Source organism: Bactrocera dorsalis, chromosome 4 (genome assembly GCF_023373825.1).
Source record: "Bactrocera dorsalis isolate Fly_Bdor chromosome 4, ASM2337382v1, whole genome shotgun sequence".
Taxonomy (NCBI): domain Eukaryota; kingdom Metazoa; phylum Arthropoda; class Insecta; order Diptera; family Tephritidae; genus Bactrocera; species Bactrocera dorsalis.
The window spans coordinates 65,445,089-65,464,809 of NC_064306.1; the positions used below are offsets into that span (position 1 = coordinate 65,445,089).

General features: G+C 35.0%; 1 protein-coding gene across 1 annotated transcript in view; it reads right to left on the reverse strand.

Annotated features, from left to right (window-relative positions):
• Window positions 1-1,066: 1,066 nt before the first annotated feature.
• Window positions 1,067-19,721, reverse strand: part of LOC105225226 (dopamine D2-like receptor) — a 99,593-nt gene continuing 80,938 nt past the window's right edge. The window contains exons 4-5 of the mRNA XM_049455249.1: window positions 4,453-4,831; window positions 1,067-2,441 (exon numbers count right to left, since the gene is read on the reverse strand). Coding sequence (XP_049311206.1) covers window positions 2,042-2,441; window positions 4,453-4,831 — 779 coding nt within the window. The 3' untranslated portion in view covers window positions 1,067-2,041. The remainder of the gene's footprint in view (window positions 2,442-4,452; window positions 4,832-19,721) is intronic.

A 19,721-nucleotide genomic window follows, 5' to 3' on the forward strand; every position in this document is an offset into this window, starting at 1 on the left:
GCTGGCATATAGGTTCTACCAAAAAGACGACTTGATGTTAAAATTAAATATATAAAACACTCAAATTTGATCAAAATTGGTTCTGGTTTTTTTATGATCTTGGTGTGCAATCGACCGGCCCGAAACGTGAAATTATCTTTTCACCGAAGTGTTCTCTCAATATACCCATTGATTGGTGTGATGTGTGAGAAGGGCGCGGTCTTGTTGAAACTAAATGTCGCCGAGATCACAAGCTTCAATTTCGGGTATCAAATAGTCGGTTATCAGTAGGCCGATTATATTGACTATAAGTTGAGCGAAGCGCGTGAAGCGTATTTTTTTACATATCGTGAATAAAGTTGAACGATTTGTACTTAAACGTTGTTCAGGCGTAAGTCTTTCCATGATTAAATGCCAAACAATACTGAACAATAACATGGCAGCTTGGCACGACTCACCCATGATCTGTCAACAAACGGTTATTGAAAAAAGGTACCTCTATTTCGCTCGCTTCATTTTGAGAGAAATAAGACCCAACGATGCCGCCATATCATAATCCGCACCAAACGGTGAAATTTCGGAGATGCAATTGCGTTTCCTGAACTATACAAAGATTTGACTCACCGCAATTGCGAGAATTTTGTTTGTTGGCGAAACCAGAACTGAGGCCTCAATCGAGACGATGATTTCTCCAACCGTTGTACCGAAGTGAAAAGCGACATGATGAAACGGAAAGTCTTACTGAACACGCTGACAAAATTTGACACAAATCACTATGCAAACATGGACGTCACAAGCCGTCAAATTTACTTCACCCCTATTGGTAGGCTCTTTTTGAAGACACCTCGTATATTTTGGGTGGAAAATTAAAAAAACATTCTTATTATTGTAATTTTATTAGGTAAAATATATGTACAAAATATTAAACCCAATAGTAAGAAAGGAGGACAAGCTACTGTGGCCATGGCCTCTTAAAAAACATATATATTTTCATGTATCCTAGATAGAAAAAATTTGCAAAAATTGTAAAAAATCAGCAATATCATATACCTTACCTCTATTCGCCAATTCAGTTCTCTGTCTTTAATAGCATTAATAAAGAGATTTAATTTTTAAATTCACATTTTATTCAATTTTACAGCATAAAAATAAAAGTGTTGCTTAATCTAATATTTAAAAGCGAATTGGAATAAAATGAATGAAACGTATCAGATTTCGAATCACATGTATATATGTTTATACATATATATATATATTTTGAATAACATGGACAATCGGATGAATTAACAACTGTACATACAAACATAGATACAATTTCAAAATGTACATATATATTTACACGGCTTACAAATACATAGGAATATTTGGCTAAACTGTAAATTTTTGTTTTTTCTTAATGAAATTTAGTCATATTTATTGTTGGTTATTGGTTATGATGCACTCTAATCGCATTAGGATTGATATAAAAGCCAAAATTTGAAACCTAGTTCGCCGAAACTCTGGCTGCCATATCCTCGAAAATCACAATTTTGGTATGTGTTCATTAACTGTACACATACATGCAAAGTATGTATATGCAACGCTTTATGTTAGATTCAATTGAATTTTCAGTTTCAATTAACGCTTGCCGAGCCACACAGCAATATTAAATCGCTCAAACGAGTTTTAATTGAATTTATGATAATTTTGATTTTCAACAATTTTTTTCAATGAATTCTCATTAATTTTAGCTGATATTTACAACCGATATTTGCATGGATGAATAACAGTATTTAAAATAACAGCTTATGCTAAGTAGTTAGCTAAACTTAGGACTATGTGCTGTTTACATACATACATGCGAATATCAATTATGGATAATAACATTAAAATATTTTGTGATAAATTTCGCAAACGCCCACACACAATCACACACCCACACAAACACATCCACAATCATGCACACACTCACACATAAAAACACCGAAACACACAACCACGTAGGCAATCAGGCCGCCTACACCGAATCAGACATCTGTCGTTGCCATTTGGAATTCGGGCCTGGTCGGCGCCGCTTTTGCCCTCAGAGCCGCGGACTGTCGAGCACCGTGTTTGTGGTCATTATGGTGCCGCTGTTGGCCATTATAATCGAGTTTCCCGCCACCGAGTTGTTGGATGAGTTTTTGCGTCGAAATAACACGCCGCTCAGCTGGATGCCCTTGAAGGTGTCGAGGAAGGCGCGCCGAAAACCCGCATTCATGAAGCAGTACGTAATTGGATTGCAACAGCTGCTCGAGTAGGCGAGCAATTGCAGGAACGGTATCCATCGATAGCCCACATATTCGTAAATCACTGGGCCGATGAACATCGCCACTGTGTTGATGATGTATAGCGGTGTCCAGCAGATGAAGAACTCCAACACCAGCACGAAGAGCATTTTGATGACACGCTTCTTACTCTCCAGACTCTTCGTTTTGTTAGATCTGCGCGCAGCGTACACGTGTGTATGTATGAAATAAACAAAGAGCAAAAATGGTATAAGAAATCAAATAAAAGTGGCAGCAGCGTTAATAAGATAAATTGGTGGGTGGTGGGTGGTGGGTGGTAGTGGCGGTGCAATAAATCTCGCTTTGAATGCTATTGATGTGCTACATTAAATTTAAATCGAGTTTCCGCCAAATAGCATGGCACGTGTCATAAAGTGATTGCCGCGGCTCAACGGCGCGTTGGCGGAAAAGTCGTCGTTAAAACAAACGATAGCTAAGTATGTTGATAATCCCGAAATTTCGGGACTAACATTAGGATATTATTATTTATGAAAGAACTTGCTTAAAATCGCGATATTTCGGAATTAAGGAGTAAATTTCCTAATCCCGAAATTCCGGGATCGAGTGTTTTTTTTATGAAATAAAATTTTTTAAATCTCGAGATTTAGAGGTTTGTATTGTTTTTTGTATTGTCATGACTTCGGGATAAACGATATCTCGATGTTGGTAATCCCGAAATATCGGGACTGACATTCAATTTTCTTTTTTTTATGAATGAACATGCTAAAATCTCGATGTTTAGTGACTAAGGCATACTTTTCCTGGTCCCGAAATTTCGGGATCGAGTGTGTTTTTTATTTAAGAATATTTTTAAAATCACGAATTTTGGGAGTTTGGATTTTTCTTTTTGTATTGTAATGATTTTGGGATATACATAGAAGTATGTTGAAAATCCCAAAATATCGGGATTGACTTTCGATTTTCTTTATTTATGAAAGAAACTGCTTAAATTCACGATATTTCGATCAAGAAATATTTTTTCTTAGTCCCGAATTTTCGGGTTCGAATATTTTCTTCTTTTATGAAAGACCATTTTTAAAATCATGAGATTTGGAGTTCGGAATTATTTTTTTTATTGTCATGATTTTGTGATAAACGATAGGAAGTATGTTGGTAGTCCCGAAATACTAAGGAGTATTTTCCGTCGTCCCGAAATTTCGGGTTTTCTCTTTTTTTTTGAAAGAACGTGTTTGATTTTGATTTTGGATAAAATTGTTTGTACTTAGTTCCCAAATTTTGAGATGCACGATTTGGAAGTGTGTTAACAATCCCGAAATTCAGTGCTTAACATTTTTTTGTTTATGAAAGAACGCAACCACGAGATTTTGAGTTTGCAAGACATTTTAGTAGTTCTCGGGTTCGAGGTTTTCGCAATTTAGGAAGTAAGACGTTTTTAAAAATCCCGCAGTAGATTTGGAATTTATTTATGAAAGAAATCTCGAGATTTCACATTTAAAATAAATGCTTTGTATTTTCGACGTAACTGTTAATGAGTTTCCGTTCCGGCACAATTTTTTTTAGTCCCGAAATTTCGGGTTTAAGGTTTTCGATATCCAATTCGGCATTCAATTTTTTTTATTTGTAAAATTACGAGTTGTAGAGTTCAGAATAAATTTTTCACAATGCCGAAATTTCGGGATCGAGGTTTTCGTTATCAGCCATTCAATTTTCTTTATTTCTGCAAGTAATAGCACGTTATAATATAGTTACCATATAATTATTGTAGTCTCGAAATTTCGGAATCGAAACCTGAATTTCTTATTTCTGCAAAGTAATTAACACAAGTTTAGTTACTGTGATTTTTCCACATTTTAAACATGGGTAATATCTTTGAAAGTTTGAAAAATTCCCTTGAAAGGAAGGTAAGGTAAAGTGTTGCTTCAGATGTTTGAGGCGATTCAGCATTCAGCGATCACCAATGCAACGATGAGACAAATATTTTGATTTTTAAGCATAAGGCAAATCACGGGATTCCGAGTTTTGCTGATACAGAATTAGCTGTACCTAAACTTTATGTCTCTGTAGTGTAACGTGACCCATTCACTTAGAGGTCTATAATTTATTTAGATTCATAGCTATGCGATTTACTGCTATATGCATACCTATCACCACAGAAATGTGTACAACAATAAATAATATGAATAAATATATTTTTCCACGGCCTTACCTCCTTAATGCGGTATCGTGTAACCGCAGACTCGGTGTCGACGTTGATTTACTTCGCTCGATATCCTGCTGCTGCATATACATTTGCAGCTGCTGTTGTTGTTGGTGCTGATGTAGCTGCTGTTGGCTTTGGTGGCGCTGCTGATAAAGCTTGAAACGTTGCTGCTGCGGCACATTAATCACCGTCATCGATGAGGACGTCGATGTGCTCTTGCTGCTGCCGGCCAGGCCGCCGTTGCGATCATTGTTGTTGTGATTGAGTGATTTTATCGAGCCGGAGCGCATGCAATACAAATGACGACGTCCATCTGTCGCCGTCAGCAGCTTGCGCTTATGCGATACAGCCGTGCTTGCAATCGCCTGCGTTGAAACGATATCGTCTGCAATTGAAATTGAAATGAATTAAGAATTTAATATTGCACAAATACCGGAAATGACCAAGAAGGAAAAGGCATGAAAACGTGCATAAGCCCGAGAGTCCCGACTGCATCGGTGTCGTGTACATTCTCAAGCGTAAACACTTAAATGCAAATTGAAGATGCCTCACGCTGCCATCAGCCGAAGGCCGTTGATGAAAGATGGATGTCAAGTACAGTTAAATTGTGTGATAAACTCCTTTCCGCGTTCAATTTGACTGGCGGCGAAAGCGAGTGTAAATAATAATCGGAAGTGATTTAATGAAAGTGGCGTAATTATAGACTCTGCCTTTCAATTATGAATGATTACTGTGGCTGACAGGTACTGAGTGTATTTTGATTGGATTGGAGAAGTCATGAGGGCAATTTTCTGGCATATGAAAAGTTATATTAAGTGCCAACAGGTAGTAATCTGCTATACACAACCATCCATTAGTACTTTCTCATCTTTAACTTGAACTGTGCCGAAGGTATATTGAAATGTTAAGTTTCCTGAGGCTGAGTGCTGTCTTTCTCAGTATGAAGCCTGCTAACAAATTCAAATTAGTATGACTCGCCAAAATTCGGAAAGATATTTTTTACTTTATATAAAATAATATCGTTAGGCTGCTTCTCACTATATGTAAATCATAGCCCTAGCAATCTTGACAGCTGATTACAGTAGGAGACACAAGTACACCGTTTTTGGATGATGCTGAGATAACAATATGGTTTTCTCTTCTCTATTACTGTAATACATACTTGAATATCAAACTTTTGGCAGAAACATCACAGCTCAGTTTATCTGAAGTTGCCATATCTCAGCAGCTTCTGGTACATAATTCTAAGTGAGGATGAATATACGTACCAAACTAAATTTTGAATACTGAATTTGGCCCAGTCGTGCTCTTCATTGAACCTCCCTGTCATGTGGAGCATTTGTATTTGTTTAATAGACTGATCCGTATAATACTGCGTATGCAAACTGAAACGATAAATATTTTTTCCTAGATTTATATAACCTTTCTTAAGCTTCGTTTGAAGTTATATAGCGCTTGGCAGCTGTTTGTTTACTGCGAGAAAAGTGCGCCAGACATTTTTATCATGAAAAAATTGAGCTACGCATTTGCTTCAATTTTGCGTTTCCAATTGAATGATGACTATGGAATCGTTGTAGAACTGTTTTGCGGAGTCGACTTTATTACGAACACAATGAATTGAGAGTCAAGCATATTGTATGTTAATATTTTGGTATGAGGAGTCACAACGCTATGTTTTTAGCAAAAAACATCAATATTAAAAAAAAATTATGTCCTTGTAGAGGTAGCGAAAGAAATGCTTGACAACGTTGGTGAGAAACCTTCTTTCATCAAATGCATCATTACAGACAACGAGACGTTGGTTTATGAATATGACGTCGAAACTTTTCAACAATATAGTGGATAGAGCTTTAAAAATGAGCCATAACCGAAAAAGCTAAATTCGCCGAAGGCACTAACGGCACTGACGGCCATCCGAGACAGAGGCTTGTAATAATTGTGAGAAAAATTCTATTATACTTTAGTAGCCTATCAAAAAGAGCCTATTTGCAGTGTGATAAAAAAGTTGTATGCTGAAATGTCTGAAAATGGAGTTTTCTTTGCCAGACCTGTTCAAATTTGATCAAATGGCATGTAAGACAACGCAAACAAGTTTCACCTGTCGTACTGACGGAATTTAGATGATGAAATAAGAGTTAATTTGGTTATAATAATATTTTATTGAGACTATCACTCAGTAAGTCAGTTTGTTCTATAGAGTGTTGACTTTAAGAGATGCGGTGTTCTTTTATATAAGAACTACTAAGATCATTAATATAACGATATATGAAAATGGGTGTCCTGATAAACTGTGCACGTATGCAAATAGGTTTTTTTAGAGCTCAAGAAGATCTTCTTCTATTTTCCTTTAACAAACTCGCCAATCATATTTGACGTGGGAAACAGTCAATTGACCACAGCGGAAGAATACACAAAGCAATCGCTTGTCTGTTACGCTTGAATGTTCAGACATTGTCAGCATTAGTCAGTATACAAACGGTAGTATTAGAAGTATACATATGGTTTATATTGGTAACTGCAAAAGCATATTCAGCTCTCTCTTACCAAACAGCTTGAATAATATGTTATCTTCTTTGCTGAATGTAAGTACTCGTATCTAGGTGGTAATGGAGAATCTCTAGTGAATACTTTGAGTAGTTATAATAAATGAATGAAGTTGTTGAGGAATGCACCGCGACCTGGTGAAACTGGTGGATCTATACATTCAACTATAAAATATCCTACACGATTTTTACCTAGCTTGGCAACAAAGGATCAACAAGCAATTTTGAAAAATTATGGGAGTGTACTCAACAGTAGGTCATTGTGGTAGGTATGAGTACAAAAGGAATATCGAAACGTTTCAGCATCATTATGAATAGTACCGGCTCATTCTCACACTATGAATAAAGGCACAATCTATCCTAGATCGCGGTGCAACCTCATTTACTTATCTACATTATACATATGATGCTTAGAGCTTACTAAATTCAGAAAGACTGTTCAGAAAAAATTTATTGTACTCTCAATGGAAGCAATAAATCTTTGATTTTTTTTTTGGAGAATTGATTACTAATAAAATTTCGAACTGAGTTACTATTTCCTAACAATATTTGTATTGGACAAAACTTGATTATTTTTCACTATCACTATACATACCTCGTTCTAAAGTGCTGTAAAAATTCCAATTTTACAACATTAGTTTAAAGAAAAATTTACATCTAACACACTATACTCTTTAAAAATTTATTATACTACAAGAATTTATTGATTCAAATTAATTTTTCAGCTCTCCTGTACACATCCATTCGTTAAACATTTACCTTCTTCTTCACCTTCAATCGTGAAATAGCTTTAATTTCATATTTTTTACTGTCAATAGCAAACAGCTCCTGGCGTGCCTACTTTTCTCCTAAAATTATCCATGCAGGCAGCTCTTTGTTGCTTACAAGTTTTCGCAATTATAATGTAGCATATTTAAAGCCTGATGATGCGCAACGTAACGAGCTTATTTTGGGTTTAACTTTATTGGCTATTTCACGCTCAAAAACCATTCGACTGTGAAATGATTGCCGGCTTACGCTGATTAAATATGATTAGCGCTGCAGTGCAGAGACTTCTTCAGCCTCTTTTGCCGTGCACACAACAATTCAAGCAGTTTTTGGCATCAACACGCTTTTAGTGCCTTAAGTATACATAGCTATGTATGTATGTGTGCATGTCAGCTATGTTTCTAGCGAAAAAGACACGCCTCAACTACCTACAGGCTGTTTCAGTTGGCACGTGTTCAAAATGTTGACGCTTTCAACGCCCACAGACACTCCTGTCACTAGTTTGATGGCTTTTGAAGCGCGAAATGACAAATTTCAACGTGAACGTATTTATACCTATAGAATTGCTTAAGTAGCAGCTTCATATATACTACTGCAAGGATTAGTATTATTACTACTACTACTACTACTCCGGTGGGACACCGTGTCGTATACGTTACTTTTAGCTTAATCGCTTAAGAGTTCTTGTCCTGAAGTGCAAATGATATTTATAGTAGTTATGTAGGTATCTAGATATACAAATGTACTTTATTAGAATTAACACAATCTTTGTTTTGCAATTGAATCTCATTTTGTCTTAATGTCTGGCACATACATACGTACACACTCGTTTATATAAGCAAAAGGCAATTACTGCTGTTTCAGAGAAAGGCTTACATGCGATTACTAAAATATGCAATTAAATTGTAAGTGCTTTTGACACTTTATACCTTTAAGGAAAGCTTTAAATTAAAGATTTTGCTTTCATGTGTACAACTTAGTAGATCCACTTGCCAGAGTGAATTGCAGAACTATAAAAATATTATATGTGTTTGAAGTACTTGACACATTTTCGCCTTAAATCCAACAGTATGTTCATTATTAGGTGTTTAACAGAGAGTAATCTTTAAGGGAGTCCATCGAAAATGGAGATTATGTAATAGATAAGATGTTTCGTAATAACTTGATTCATTAAATTTATTCGAAGACTAATTTTACTTTAAGGATTTAGCGACTATGCTCTTGCGCGAAAAGCATTAGCAAAGCTTACATTGATAATCAACACTTAATTAAATCTCAGATACGTCCCTTCGTTATAGAAGGTATTTGAAATCATTATGGTACCAAAAATTTGGCAAAAGCGCACATGAGAGCTCACCATATTGTCCAATCTCACGTTTGCTTATTTTGTCCAAGCTATTTGAAGCTATAATTATTACAAGACTATAATTAAAGAAAAGGGCCTAATACAAATTCATCAAGTAGGATTTAGATCTTAACATTCCACAATCGATCAAGTTCATCGAATAACGAGCATAATAGAAGAGGCGAAGGAAGAAAAGCACTAATGCAAAGCTTGATGTATCCCAGGCGTTCGATAAAGTAAGGCGCCATGGCTTACTGATGTACCCCAATGAAGTGCCCTGGAACAACTCTTTGCATTTTGTTTACTAGCGACATGCCTACGCGTCAAACTGCCCAATCGCCACAATTACAGATTAAACCTGATTGATTCTTTATATAAATACCCACTGCATCAAACTTGATTAAGACAATCACACTTGTGTGCTGCTGGGGGCCGCCATAAAAATATTAACCAAGAAGCATATAAGTAGGAAAGAAAAAAAACTTCTCATAATTCGGTAGGGCTCGAACTATCGAAGATGCGGCGACTCGCATGCATCTGTAATGTGTAGTTGTTCGATGGCAGCCCTTGAAGTCATACTTGAGCTCACACCCTATTACAAATGACTGCAGAAGGGTGTGGTAGAGGTAAGGTAATCTCGTCCCAGCGGACGTATTAAGTGGTACAATACCATTGGTCCTTCTCCCAAGGGACAGCATAACAAAAGGGTTAACTTCATCAGGAAGTTCAAGGTTACCCTTAGCAGCAAGGCTGAATGGAATGATTCCACTCTGGAGCTACTGCTTAGGGATAGTACAATGAAGAGATACACTGAAGGCTCGAAAACGTCAGAGGGAATCGTCTTGTCGCATTCTACACTGGCCACTGCAAGCTGAAGAAACACTTCCACAACAAGGGTCTAGCTTCTTGCGTAAATTGCCGTTTTTGCGACAGAGAGCCTAAAAAACCTGAACACTTGGTGATTGTCTGCAAAGGAGTTTGCAAACGCAGGATAAAGGCCCTTCAACTCATGTTTCTAAATAGGGATCACATCGCTTCGCTGGCAGCCAACAGTTTAAGAGTAGATTTTTGCAATATTTCAAATTTTATTGGTTATTATAGAAAATTCTTCTTTTGATAAAACTCATTTAAAAATATAGAACTGTTCTATGTTTCTACTAAGGGAAACCCTAGTGATCGCTTTGGTAATACAAATTTTTTTTATTAAAATTACTTGTACTCCCAAAGTTATTCTAGCTCTATATACTGAGACCTCACGAAAATTGTTGTACTACTGTGCCCAAAAAATAAGGTGACATTGTATTTATTTTGAAAATTCTTTATTTATTCTTCCAAATCAATTTCATCCCCTTCAAAGTAATCCCCTTCCGATGCAATGCACTTATGCCAACGGATTTTCCAATCTTCGAAACACTGGTTGTAGTCACTTTCCGGGTTGGTCCTCAGTTCCGTCTTCGCTGCGGCTTGAATCTCCTCTATCGTATAAAAACGGTGTCGCCGGAGCGGTCTTTTGAGCTTGGTTAACAGCCAGAAGTTGCGCGCCGCCAGATCAGGTGAATACGGTGGTTGCGGAACGTTATGGGTCGGCGAAATTATCACGAATTTTTTCCAAAAAATTCAATGTTTTCGGTACCAGTCAAGATTTGACGCGCTTGAGGCCCAAAACATCCTTCAAAATGGTATTGGCTGAGCCTTTCGATATGCCAACTTCATCAGCAAGGTCTCTAATTGTTAATCGACGGTTTTTCAACACCAAATCTTTGATTTGTTGAACGTGAGCTTCGTCGGTTGAGGTTGATGGTCGCCCTGGATGCTCTTCGTATTCGACACGTTCACGGCCGGCTTGGAACTCACTATACCACTTGTAAACATTTTTTTTTAGACATAGCCTCATCACCAAAGGCTTTCTGCACCATCCTCAACGTATCCGCAGCAGAAAATTGATTCCGTAAACAAAATTTAATGCAAATTCTTTGCTCAACAAATTTCGACATCGCAAAAACCGAAAAACTCACTTTTAGCAGCTCACAAAACCACACGTATCTCAAACACTAATGAATATTTTGACATGAAATTTGACATAAATGTGACTGACAGTACTACCAACCTAAAAAAAAAATAATTCTCCAAATCCTTCGACGCGCGCAGTTTAAATTCAAATGTCACCTTATTTTTTGGACACACCTATATATATCACCTTCATATTTGAGACGGATTGCTACAAAAAAGCACCTTTTCGCCGTATTTTAATAAAAATCTTCTTCGAAGCAGATGCTTGAACTAATACAAGCATGCCAACACCTAGTCAAATTTCCATACATTCATTTTTTCGAATGAGGAGGAATCCTCCTTCTACTACTGGCATGACTTTCTGTGCCTTCAGTGAATTTAAGTTTTTTTTTCCACTTGCTGCATTATTGTACACTTTCGAAACATAGTGACGCATTGTAATGCGTATGATTTATGAAAGGTACTCAGCTTTTTTACCAAGAATTTCTTTGTCATTCTTGCAAACGATTCAGGTCTTTTTTGTTGAGTCTTTAAGTAAGAGATGTTGAGTTCTTTTGTATTCGTTCTGATACCGACGCAACGATTTTCAGGTATTGCGGCAAGTTTTCGATGTAACACGATCTTCACTGAATGCTTTGTGCCGCTCTTCACTTATGTTCGTGATGAATAAAACTCCTTAAATACATTCTAGTGGGAACTTTTGGTATTAAACACTTTCTAATTCAAATTTAAGATGTTTGCGTTCAAAAACAAAATTTTTTTTTGCTATTTTGTTTTGCGTCTTAAGTCACAAAAGGAAACGTCTCTATGTCAAAGATAGTCAAATTTGAGATGACTAAAGCTAAGCTTATGCTATACTCGTATGTATCTTCTTCTTTTATTAGTAGTAAGACCAACATCTTTAGCTACACTCTCTCTACTGCCAATGAAGTGAAGTGACTTTTGTAAAACCAAAACTAGATATTATATAGTATGTATGTTCCCAGTTGGCTCATTTGTGATGAAATATAAATGACATTGCATATATACTCACATATGCAATTGATTAACCGAAATAAACAAATATTAGCTTGTGTTATGTAAATTATGTTTTATTCATGTGAAAAACTCTAGCAATGCAGCAAAAACCGTCATCACCAACAGCTGGCTACACGCCAATCAACAACAAATACACACACACACAGATTTGTAAATATAAAATATATTTGCGGCATGGATGAGCGAGAAGCAATTGAGTGCTACAAATCACTGCGATTTATAAATCTATTGTGGCGTCAGCTGCGCTTAAACGCTCACTTGCGCGCTTTATGAAAAGCATAAACACAAATCACTGTGTTCACTTTGTAAGCGCATTGTCAGTGTAAGCGTGTAGCATGCGGCAGCCAAGAGTAACTGTAAACAGCTGTGTGCGCGTATTAATTTTCAAAGCAGATTTGCACATTGAAAACTCGTTTGCTCGAAGCCAAATTGATACAAATACCGCAGAAGTGCTAAGCGTCACGTTTACCCATTCCGCGGCTGCTCAGCTGCTTGGCTTCTTCGCCAACAAAAATTTGTGAAATTTTTCAATTTCTACTTTGTTTGCCAACGAAGGGAAAGAAAATGTGTTGAAAAATTGGCAGCTTTGCCGCTTCCTGCTCGGCTGTTGAGCGCAAGAAATACAAGTCACCGCCAACCCTTACGGAAATCCATTCGTGAAATACTCCCAGATTCAACACAGCTGGCAGTAAGGGAGGCACGTCTTAGATAAATTGATTACTTACTTAAAATTCGCGCTGAAAAATTTGTGCAGTTAAGCATATGGAATATTTATGCCCGAATATTTGCACGCAAATATGCCATTTTTCGGGAGTCACGAAATGTTTGCTCTTTATTTGGTACTCCGCCGAAATGTATGCTTTGGCTTGAGATCAAAATTTAATGCAGTTAGTGAAAGTTGAAATTTTCTGTTGGCGAAGAATTTGTGCTATTCAGTATTTCTATTTTTCGCTTCTCACTTTTCTTTGCCAAAGTTGTTGTTTTGACTTTGAAGTTGCCAGACACCAGTGACGGTGTTGAATGTGTAATTAAGCGCACACGATTGCTTGCGAATGCTACAGTGGCAAGCAAATGTGGCGTAAGTCGGTCAAGGCGGTCTGTGTGTTAAGCTATTTATAGAACCTGAAAAGTTTCGCGGTTTTAGCTTAAACATGTATTGTTGTATAGTGTAGTCATGAAAATACACGTGAGACGAGTTTATTTTTTCAGAGTCGTGTTACCACCTTATCTGCACTCTGTTCTTGAAGGATTATAGAGGAGTGCATAAAGTCTTTCAATGTTTTTGAAGTCAGTGAAAATCAGTAAAGCTTTTATTTAAGTTGAATAAGTGAGACAATAACTGATATGCGCACTTATTCTGCCCTTATTTTTGTCGTAGTGAATGAACTTAAAATAATATCAGAAGCAACGCGAAGAGATATTTGATATGTTCTCCTTCTGACTGATTGCAACTGAACATACAAAATTTTAGACGAGGCCACAATAAAGTATATGTTTTTGCTTACTTGGAAGACTACTTTAAACTTGAAATATATCTATCCATTCATATCCATTCACGCTTGGTCTTTCGAGAACATCTTTGGCTACAGTCATCATTGTCAAGTCGCAACAGTCTATATTTCTTCAGGGAATCTTGCTCTTGCTTATCCCAAAAACTAAATCGTTTTGTAAAGCGTGATCCAAGTAGAGTTACTTTTTCAATAGCTTTTTTTTTGATAGATCACGCTTGATTAGTGTCAAGCAGTTATGTTATTTTTGTTCAGTATTCTTTGGCATTTCATCATGGAAAAACTTACACTGAAACAACGTTTACAAATCGTTCAACGTTATTATGTAAATTCACATTCTGTAAAGAATATATCTCGCTTGTTTTGTTCAACTTATGGTCAACATAATCGGGCTACTGAGCGTGCTATTCGCAACACCATCACCCATCTTGAGACCAAGCATTCATTATTGGACAATATTCGACTGAATAGACAAAGTCCGGTACGCAGTGAAGAAAATTTTGCATCCGTAGCTGAGAGTGTACGAGATTGGAAAGACGATTCGGCGTCATTCGCAGAAACTCGGACTGACGTATGGGAAGACTTGACGCATTTTACGTCGAGATCTCAAATTAAAAGCGTGCAATATACAGCTTGTGCAATAAGTGAAGCCACTCGATCTCCCCAAGCTACATTGCTTTCCTCTATGGACTCTTGAAAAGCTCCAAGAAGATACGACGTTTTCGAGCCAAATTTTGTTCAGCGATAAGGCCGATTTTTGGCTTAGTGGGTATGTAACCAAGCGAAATTACTGTATTTGGGACGAAGAACAACCCAAAGAGATGCCAGAAAAAAGAACGGTTTGGTGTGTGGGCCGGTGGATTCATAGGTCCATATTTCTTCAAATATGATGTCGGTGAGAACATAACAGCCATGATAATCGACTATTTGATCTCTGAAATTGAAGCTCGTGATCTCGTTGACATTTGGTTTCAACAAGACAGTGCTATTTTCTACACATCACATCAATATATGGTTTTATTGAGAGAACACTTCGGTGTGCAGGTAATTTCACGTTTTGGGCCGGTCGATTGGCCATCAAGATCGTATGATATGTAAAGTCTAAAGTCTATTTGGACAATTCCGCTTTGATTCAGGCCGTGGAACAAAATATCACGCTTGTCATTCGGCAGTTACCAGTCGAAATGGTCCAACGAGTCATCGAAAATTGCACTTAATGGATGAACTATCTGAGACGTAGCGACGGCCAACATTTGAACGAGATAATCTTTAAAAAATAAATGCTAAATAATGTTCTTTCGAGTGATAATTAACATTCTTCATTAAATTTTAAGTTTCTGTGTTTCTCTTTAAGAAAATAGAGAACCTCGAAATGGATCACCCTTTACAAAATCGCTGTTCGTACTCCAAAAGCAGGTATGAGGATGAATACAAAGAAGCACGCGTCAAATGTATCAATTCGATGATGTTAGTCTGGGTTCAGGATTGGAGTGGAGAACGAGGATAAATTATTTCGCGAATCCGTTTCGGAGCACCGATTTGTAAAGGGCCCAAAAAGCTCTCTAATAATTTCAGTCACGGCCTTTGATGAAAAAAATGGAGATTTCTGGTATGTTGCTGTTGCACTTGGAGAATATAAAAAATATACTACCGATACTATGTTATGTTATTTAAAATTGTTCACAAACATTATCTTCCATTCTTTATACTCAATATTTTATAATAATCAAATATATGATATTTTTGTATATCTTATTTATTACAGAAATCAAATTACAAAAAATTTACAAAGCCTTCGCTTTCAATAACGGGCGGCGCGTAGCTCTTTAAAGTCACTGCATCCATTGAAAATATGAAATTTGTTGGCAAATTGCGAGAAATCGCAAAAAGCGTGACCGACTTTAAGTTTAATTCCATTTTAATAGAAGAGTCTTAAAACATTACAATCAGTTGAACTCAAAGCATTTATTTTCCATAATTGCCAAACTTTTTTTATTTTGCATTTTTTGGGAAATTTTTTAATTGAAAACGGCACGTTTTTCGGCATAATCATAAAAACAAATACATAAATGTCAATATTTACCGCAATAACGGCAGCCTTGTGTAAGCTTAGTGTAAACGCATGTCAGTATGTAATCGTTAAGCTCATGTATTTTAAATAAATTGCCTGGAAGCCTTTACTGTTTTTCTGCATAAACCCATTAAGGTTGTTCTAAATTAAATGGACATTATTTTTTCTGTAATTTTGCTGAAAATTATACGATTTTTTGGAAATGATTTAAATAAACACAATACAAGTATAACATTTGTCCATACTTCGGCTGAGAAAAAAGGAATAAAACGCACGATCAGTTGGTATACATCAAAAGAACAAAAAAAAAATTGTACAATTGATGTAAATTGATTGACTAAAAATGAATCTGTATATTATCTAAATTTATATATATTACATAAATGTCACATCTGCTTTTTATTCATTTCACTTTCACAAACTCGCGTAAATAAAATATTAGATGAAACATTTGCATTTTTGTGCTTCGAGATTTAAATTATAGCGGTTAACATTTTTTCCAGCAAATGAGCATTTTTTACCAAATAATCCTTAATAGCAGTCAATACTTTTGGATTTTTCCAAATTAATAAAGGCTTATATACTTTCTTACTATTGTGTAACTAAATTAATTTTTTCCCGAGTGTTAACTGAGTCACAACAGTCGTCCAAATTTAAGTAAGATCGAAGTTATTGGAGACTCTATCGATACGGGTGAAACAGTGTAAGAATTAATGAAATTAGCAAAACAAACCAGTTTAGATGAGGTAAATGTGGAAGACGTCGAACAAATACTTCAAGAAACAACAGGTAGCTCTCTAACATTTAGCTCATGGTATAAGCTGAGCAAGAAGAAAATTAAATTTATGACAGTAATGATTTCGAAGAAGGGCAAAAAGAACTTTCATTGACGTTTGTAGAAAGAAGTTTCAACACAAGAGCTGTAATTATGTATCTATTTATTGAAAATTATCAAATTTTTTGAAGGAGTTCAAAAATTAGACGAGATGTGATCGATGCTTTATCCACTTATCAGCAACTTCTAACAGGAGGCAAAAGGAAAATGTAGACTACATTAGATTTCTTCTTGGCAAAAAGGCAGGAAATTAGAAATACAAACTAGACTGAATGATCTGACTGACTTAAGTTTTTTTTTATTTTTATAAAAGTATTCGTTAATATTGCTTCTACTATTTAAAGAAATAATTGGGCTGTTGTATTTTTTTAAATATAATTATTAAGGGGTTATATCCACTTTTGATTTTCAAAAAATCGATTTTTTTTTCATTTTTGAATGCACATATATTCAAGAATATTCTCTGAAAATTTCAAATCGATCCGACAATTAGTTTCGGAGATATGAGCGTATTACTAAGAACGTTTCCGAGCGTACGAAAGTAGGCGGAGCACGAGCCGGAGTAGCCGTTCCCGAAACTTTAAACGCGTTTTTCTCAAAACAGTGTTTTCAGAGTTGGTGAGAAAAATTTCTCCGAAACCGCTAAACCAATCGGTTTGAAATTATCACACGATTTACTCAGATATATTTTTCAGGTAATGATCGAAGGAATAAGGGTTTGGACAATAATTTCGATTTTTTAAGCAACTTTGAAGCGAAAAATTTTCATGAAAAACTTAATTTTTTTTTGAACAGCCGCCATTTCATCAAAAATCAAAATTTTGACTAGACCTTCGATCATTACCTGTATTTATTTATCACAAAACTAAATATTTTTGGTTTTTGGTTTTCAGATAATTTTGACCAGAGATATCTTGCTCACCGCCAAGCACTTTTTTTGGACGTCTCTCCGCAGATCATCTACAGGAGCTAGGGGATCCAATATTTAAAAAAAAAAAACCACTGATTGTTAAAGTACATTAAATTCTGTTTAAATACATTTTTTCCTTTAGTGTATAAAATAAAATGCCTCTTTGGAAAAATTCACAAAAAAACTCGTTTTTTCTGCCTCGCAAGTGGATATAACCCCTTAAGGGGGTAAAAAAGATCTTTTTCAACGATAAATATTTTTTAAAAATTAAGGCCGAAATTTTGGTCCAAAATTGATTTTTTTTTTCGAAACCGCCATTTTGTCAAAAAATTTTATTATTGTATTATTTCTTCGATTTGATTTACTACATTTAACATTACTTTAAAGAAATCTCTTTTGATTTATTTTTCCAGAGGATCCAGTTCAGAGCTATAGTGGCTACCGCAAAACGTGTTTTTTGAGAGAAGCTCCCGGAAATCAGACGTAGTTCCTTTTCAAATAAATATTTTTTATATTACTTAATCTTAAAACACAGTTAAAAGATGCCATGATAAGTGTACAATTTTTTGAATCAATATTTTTTCTCTAAAAAAAATTCTGGAAAATCGATTTTTTCGGTCTTTTAACTGTGTATGTTAAAGTAATTTAATACCTAACCAATCGCTTTCATTTTCCCCTAATACACTATATAAAAAAATTCTAAAAAAATCTGCATAACTCTACGCATAAGCACTTATTAAGGTTATTATGGATTACTAATAAAAAAAAAGAAAAAAAGCAATTTAATGATATTAAAAGCTTAGTCGAAATTTACATTTACAAATTTTTATTTAGTACTTTTTCGTGTTATTTATTGAAAATGGCGAAATAAGGGTTGAATTAGCAATGAAGTATATATTTCAAATAAAATATCTGTATTAAAAAAATTTCATTTTAAAACGTGATATGCGATTAAAATGAAATTATTTGGAATGAGAAGTACAATAAATAAATATTTGCTAAAAAATATTTAAATTTGAAATTCATGAATTTTTTCTTCAAGTAGAGTTTATTAAAAGTTATTAAGCGATGCTTCATTTACAAAAAAATGCTTATATTGCCTCCAATATAAATTTGCATTTACATATGTTTTAGAGCAACTAATTGTTTTTGTGGTGTGTTAATAATTGAAAACAGTTATTTTTTCATTCATATGTACATATACATATATATACATCTATATTACCATAATCCAAAATATTTGCCGATTTAATAATTATTTTTAAATAAACTGGCAAGAAGCAATAAAAATTTCTCGATAAATATGAAAAAATATATATTACCTTTAAAACACTTTTATATTCGACTTTTCTCTAGAATTAGAAATAATATTTCCCACTAACTTATATCAATGAGTAATAAATTGTATCAAGAAATCAACATCACAATAAGTAATAACAACAAATAACATAGAATACAAACAAAGAATCAAATTATATTTGAAAGGAGCATGAAAATGGTTTGTGAAATATGTGAAATATGTCATTTACACTAGTTTAATACAAGCGTAGATAGAACCTATTAATATACTTTGAAATATGAATTTGAATTTTCATTAGCTAGGAATATCCTTTATAATTGGAAAATTGAAATTTTGTAGAAAAAGTGAACTCTCTTCTTCTTCCAATTATAACTCTGTCATCTACGTAAATATTCGCAGAAACAAAAGAATTCGATATTAATTTAATTCAACCAACAATTATACTCGTATATTAAGGCACCCATGCAAAATGTGCAAGACACTGTTTATAGATTTCTTTGGAATATTTCGATATTTCGGACATCAAAGGTTGCAAATAAATGTTGCAAATAATACATAACATTCGTAAACACTGTTTTTGTCACACAAGATGATGATTTTCGTTTATTAGTATTAGTGTATTTAGTATTCTAACGACTCTAACAGTTTTTGTTATGTGTTTGGAGAACTAACTTCTAAATCTCAGCCTCGTAATTTCAAGCCATTAATTGAACAATGTTATTTATAGGATTTCTTGTGAGGACCTGGGTTCCACATAAATATTGTGTAACATGTGTGAGACTGTCATCAGGTTGGGTTAAACAAGAACCCAGACATATGCCTATTGCTGTAACAATGATTTGTAGCGAACCAAGAGATCATTTGAATTATTGCTATTTTGGTTTGACTCAAATAAAAGACATTAAAACGAAGGCCAAAGATACTATCTAGTATCCAAACTTCGCTCC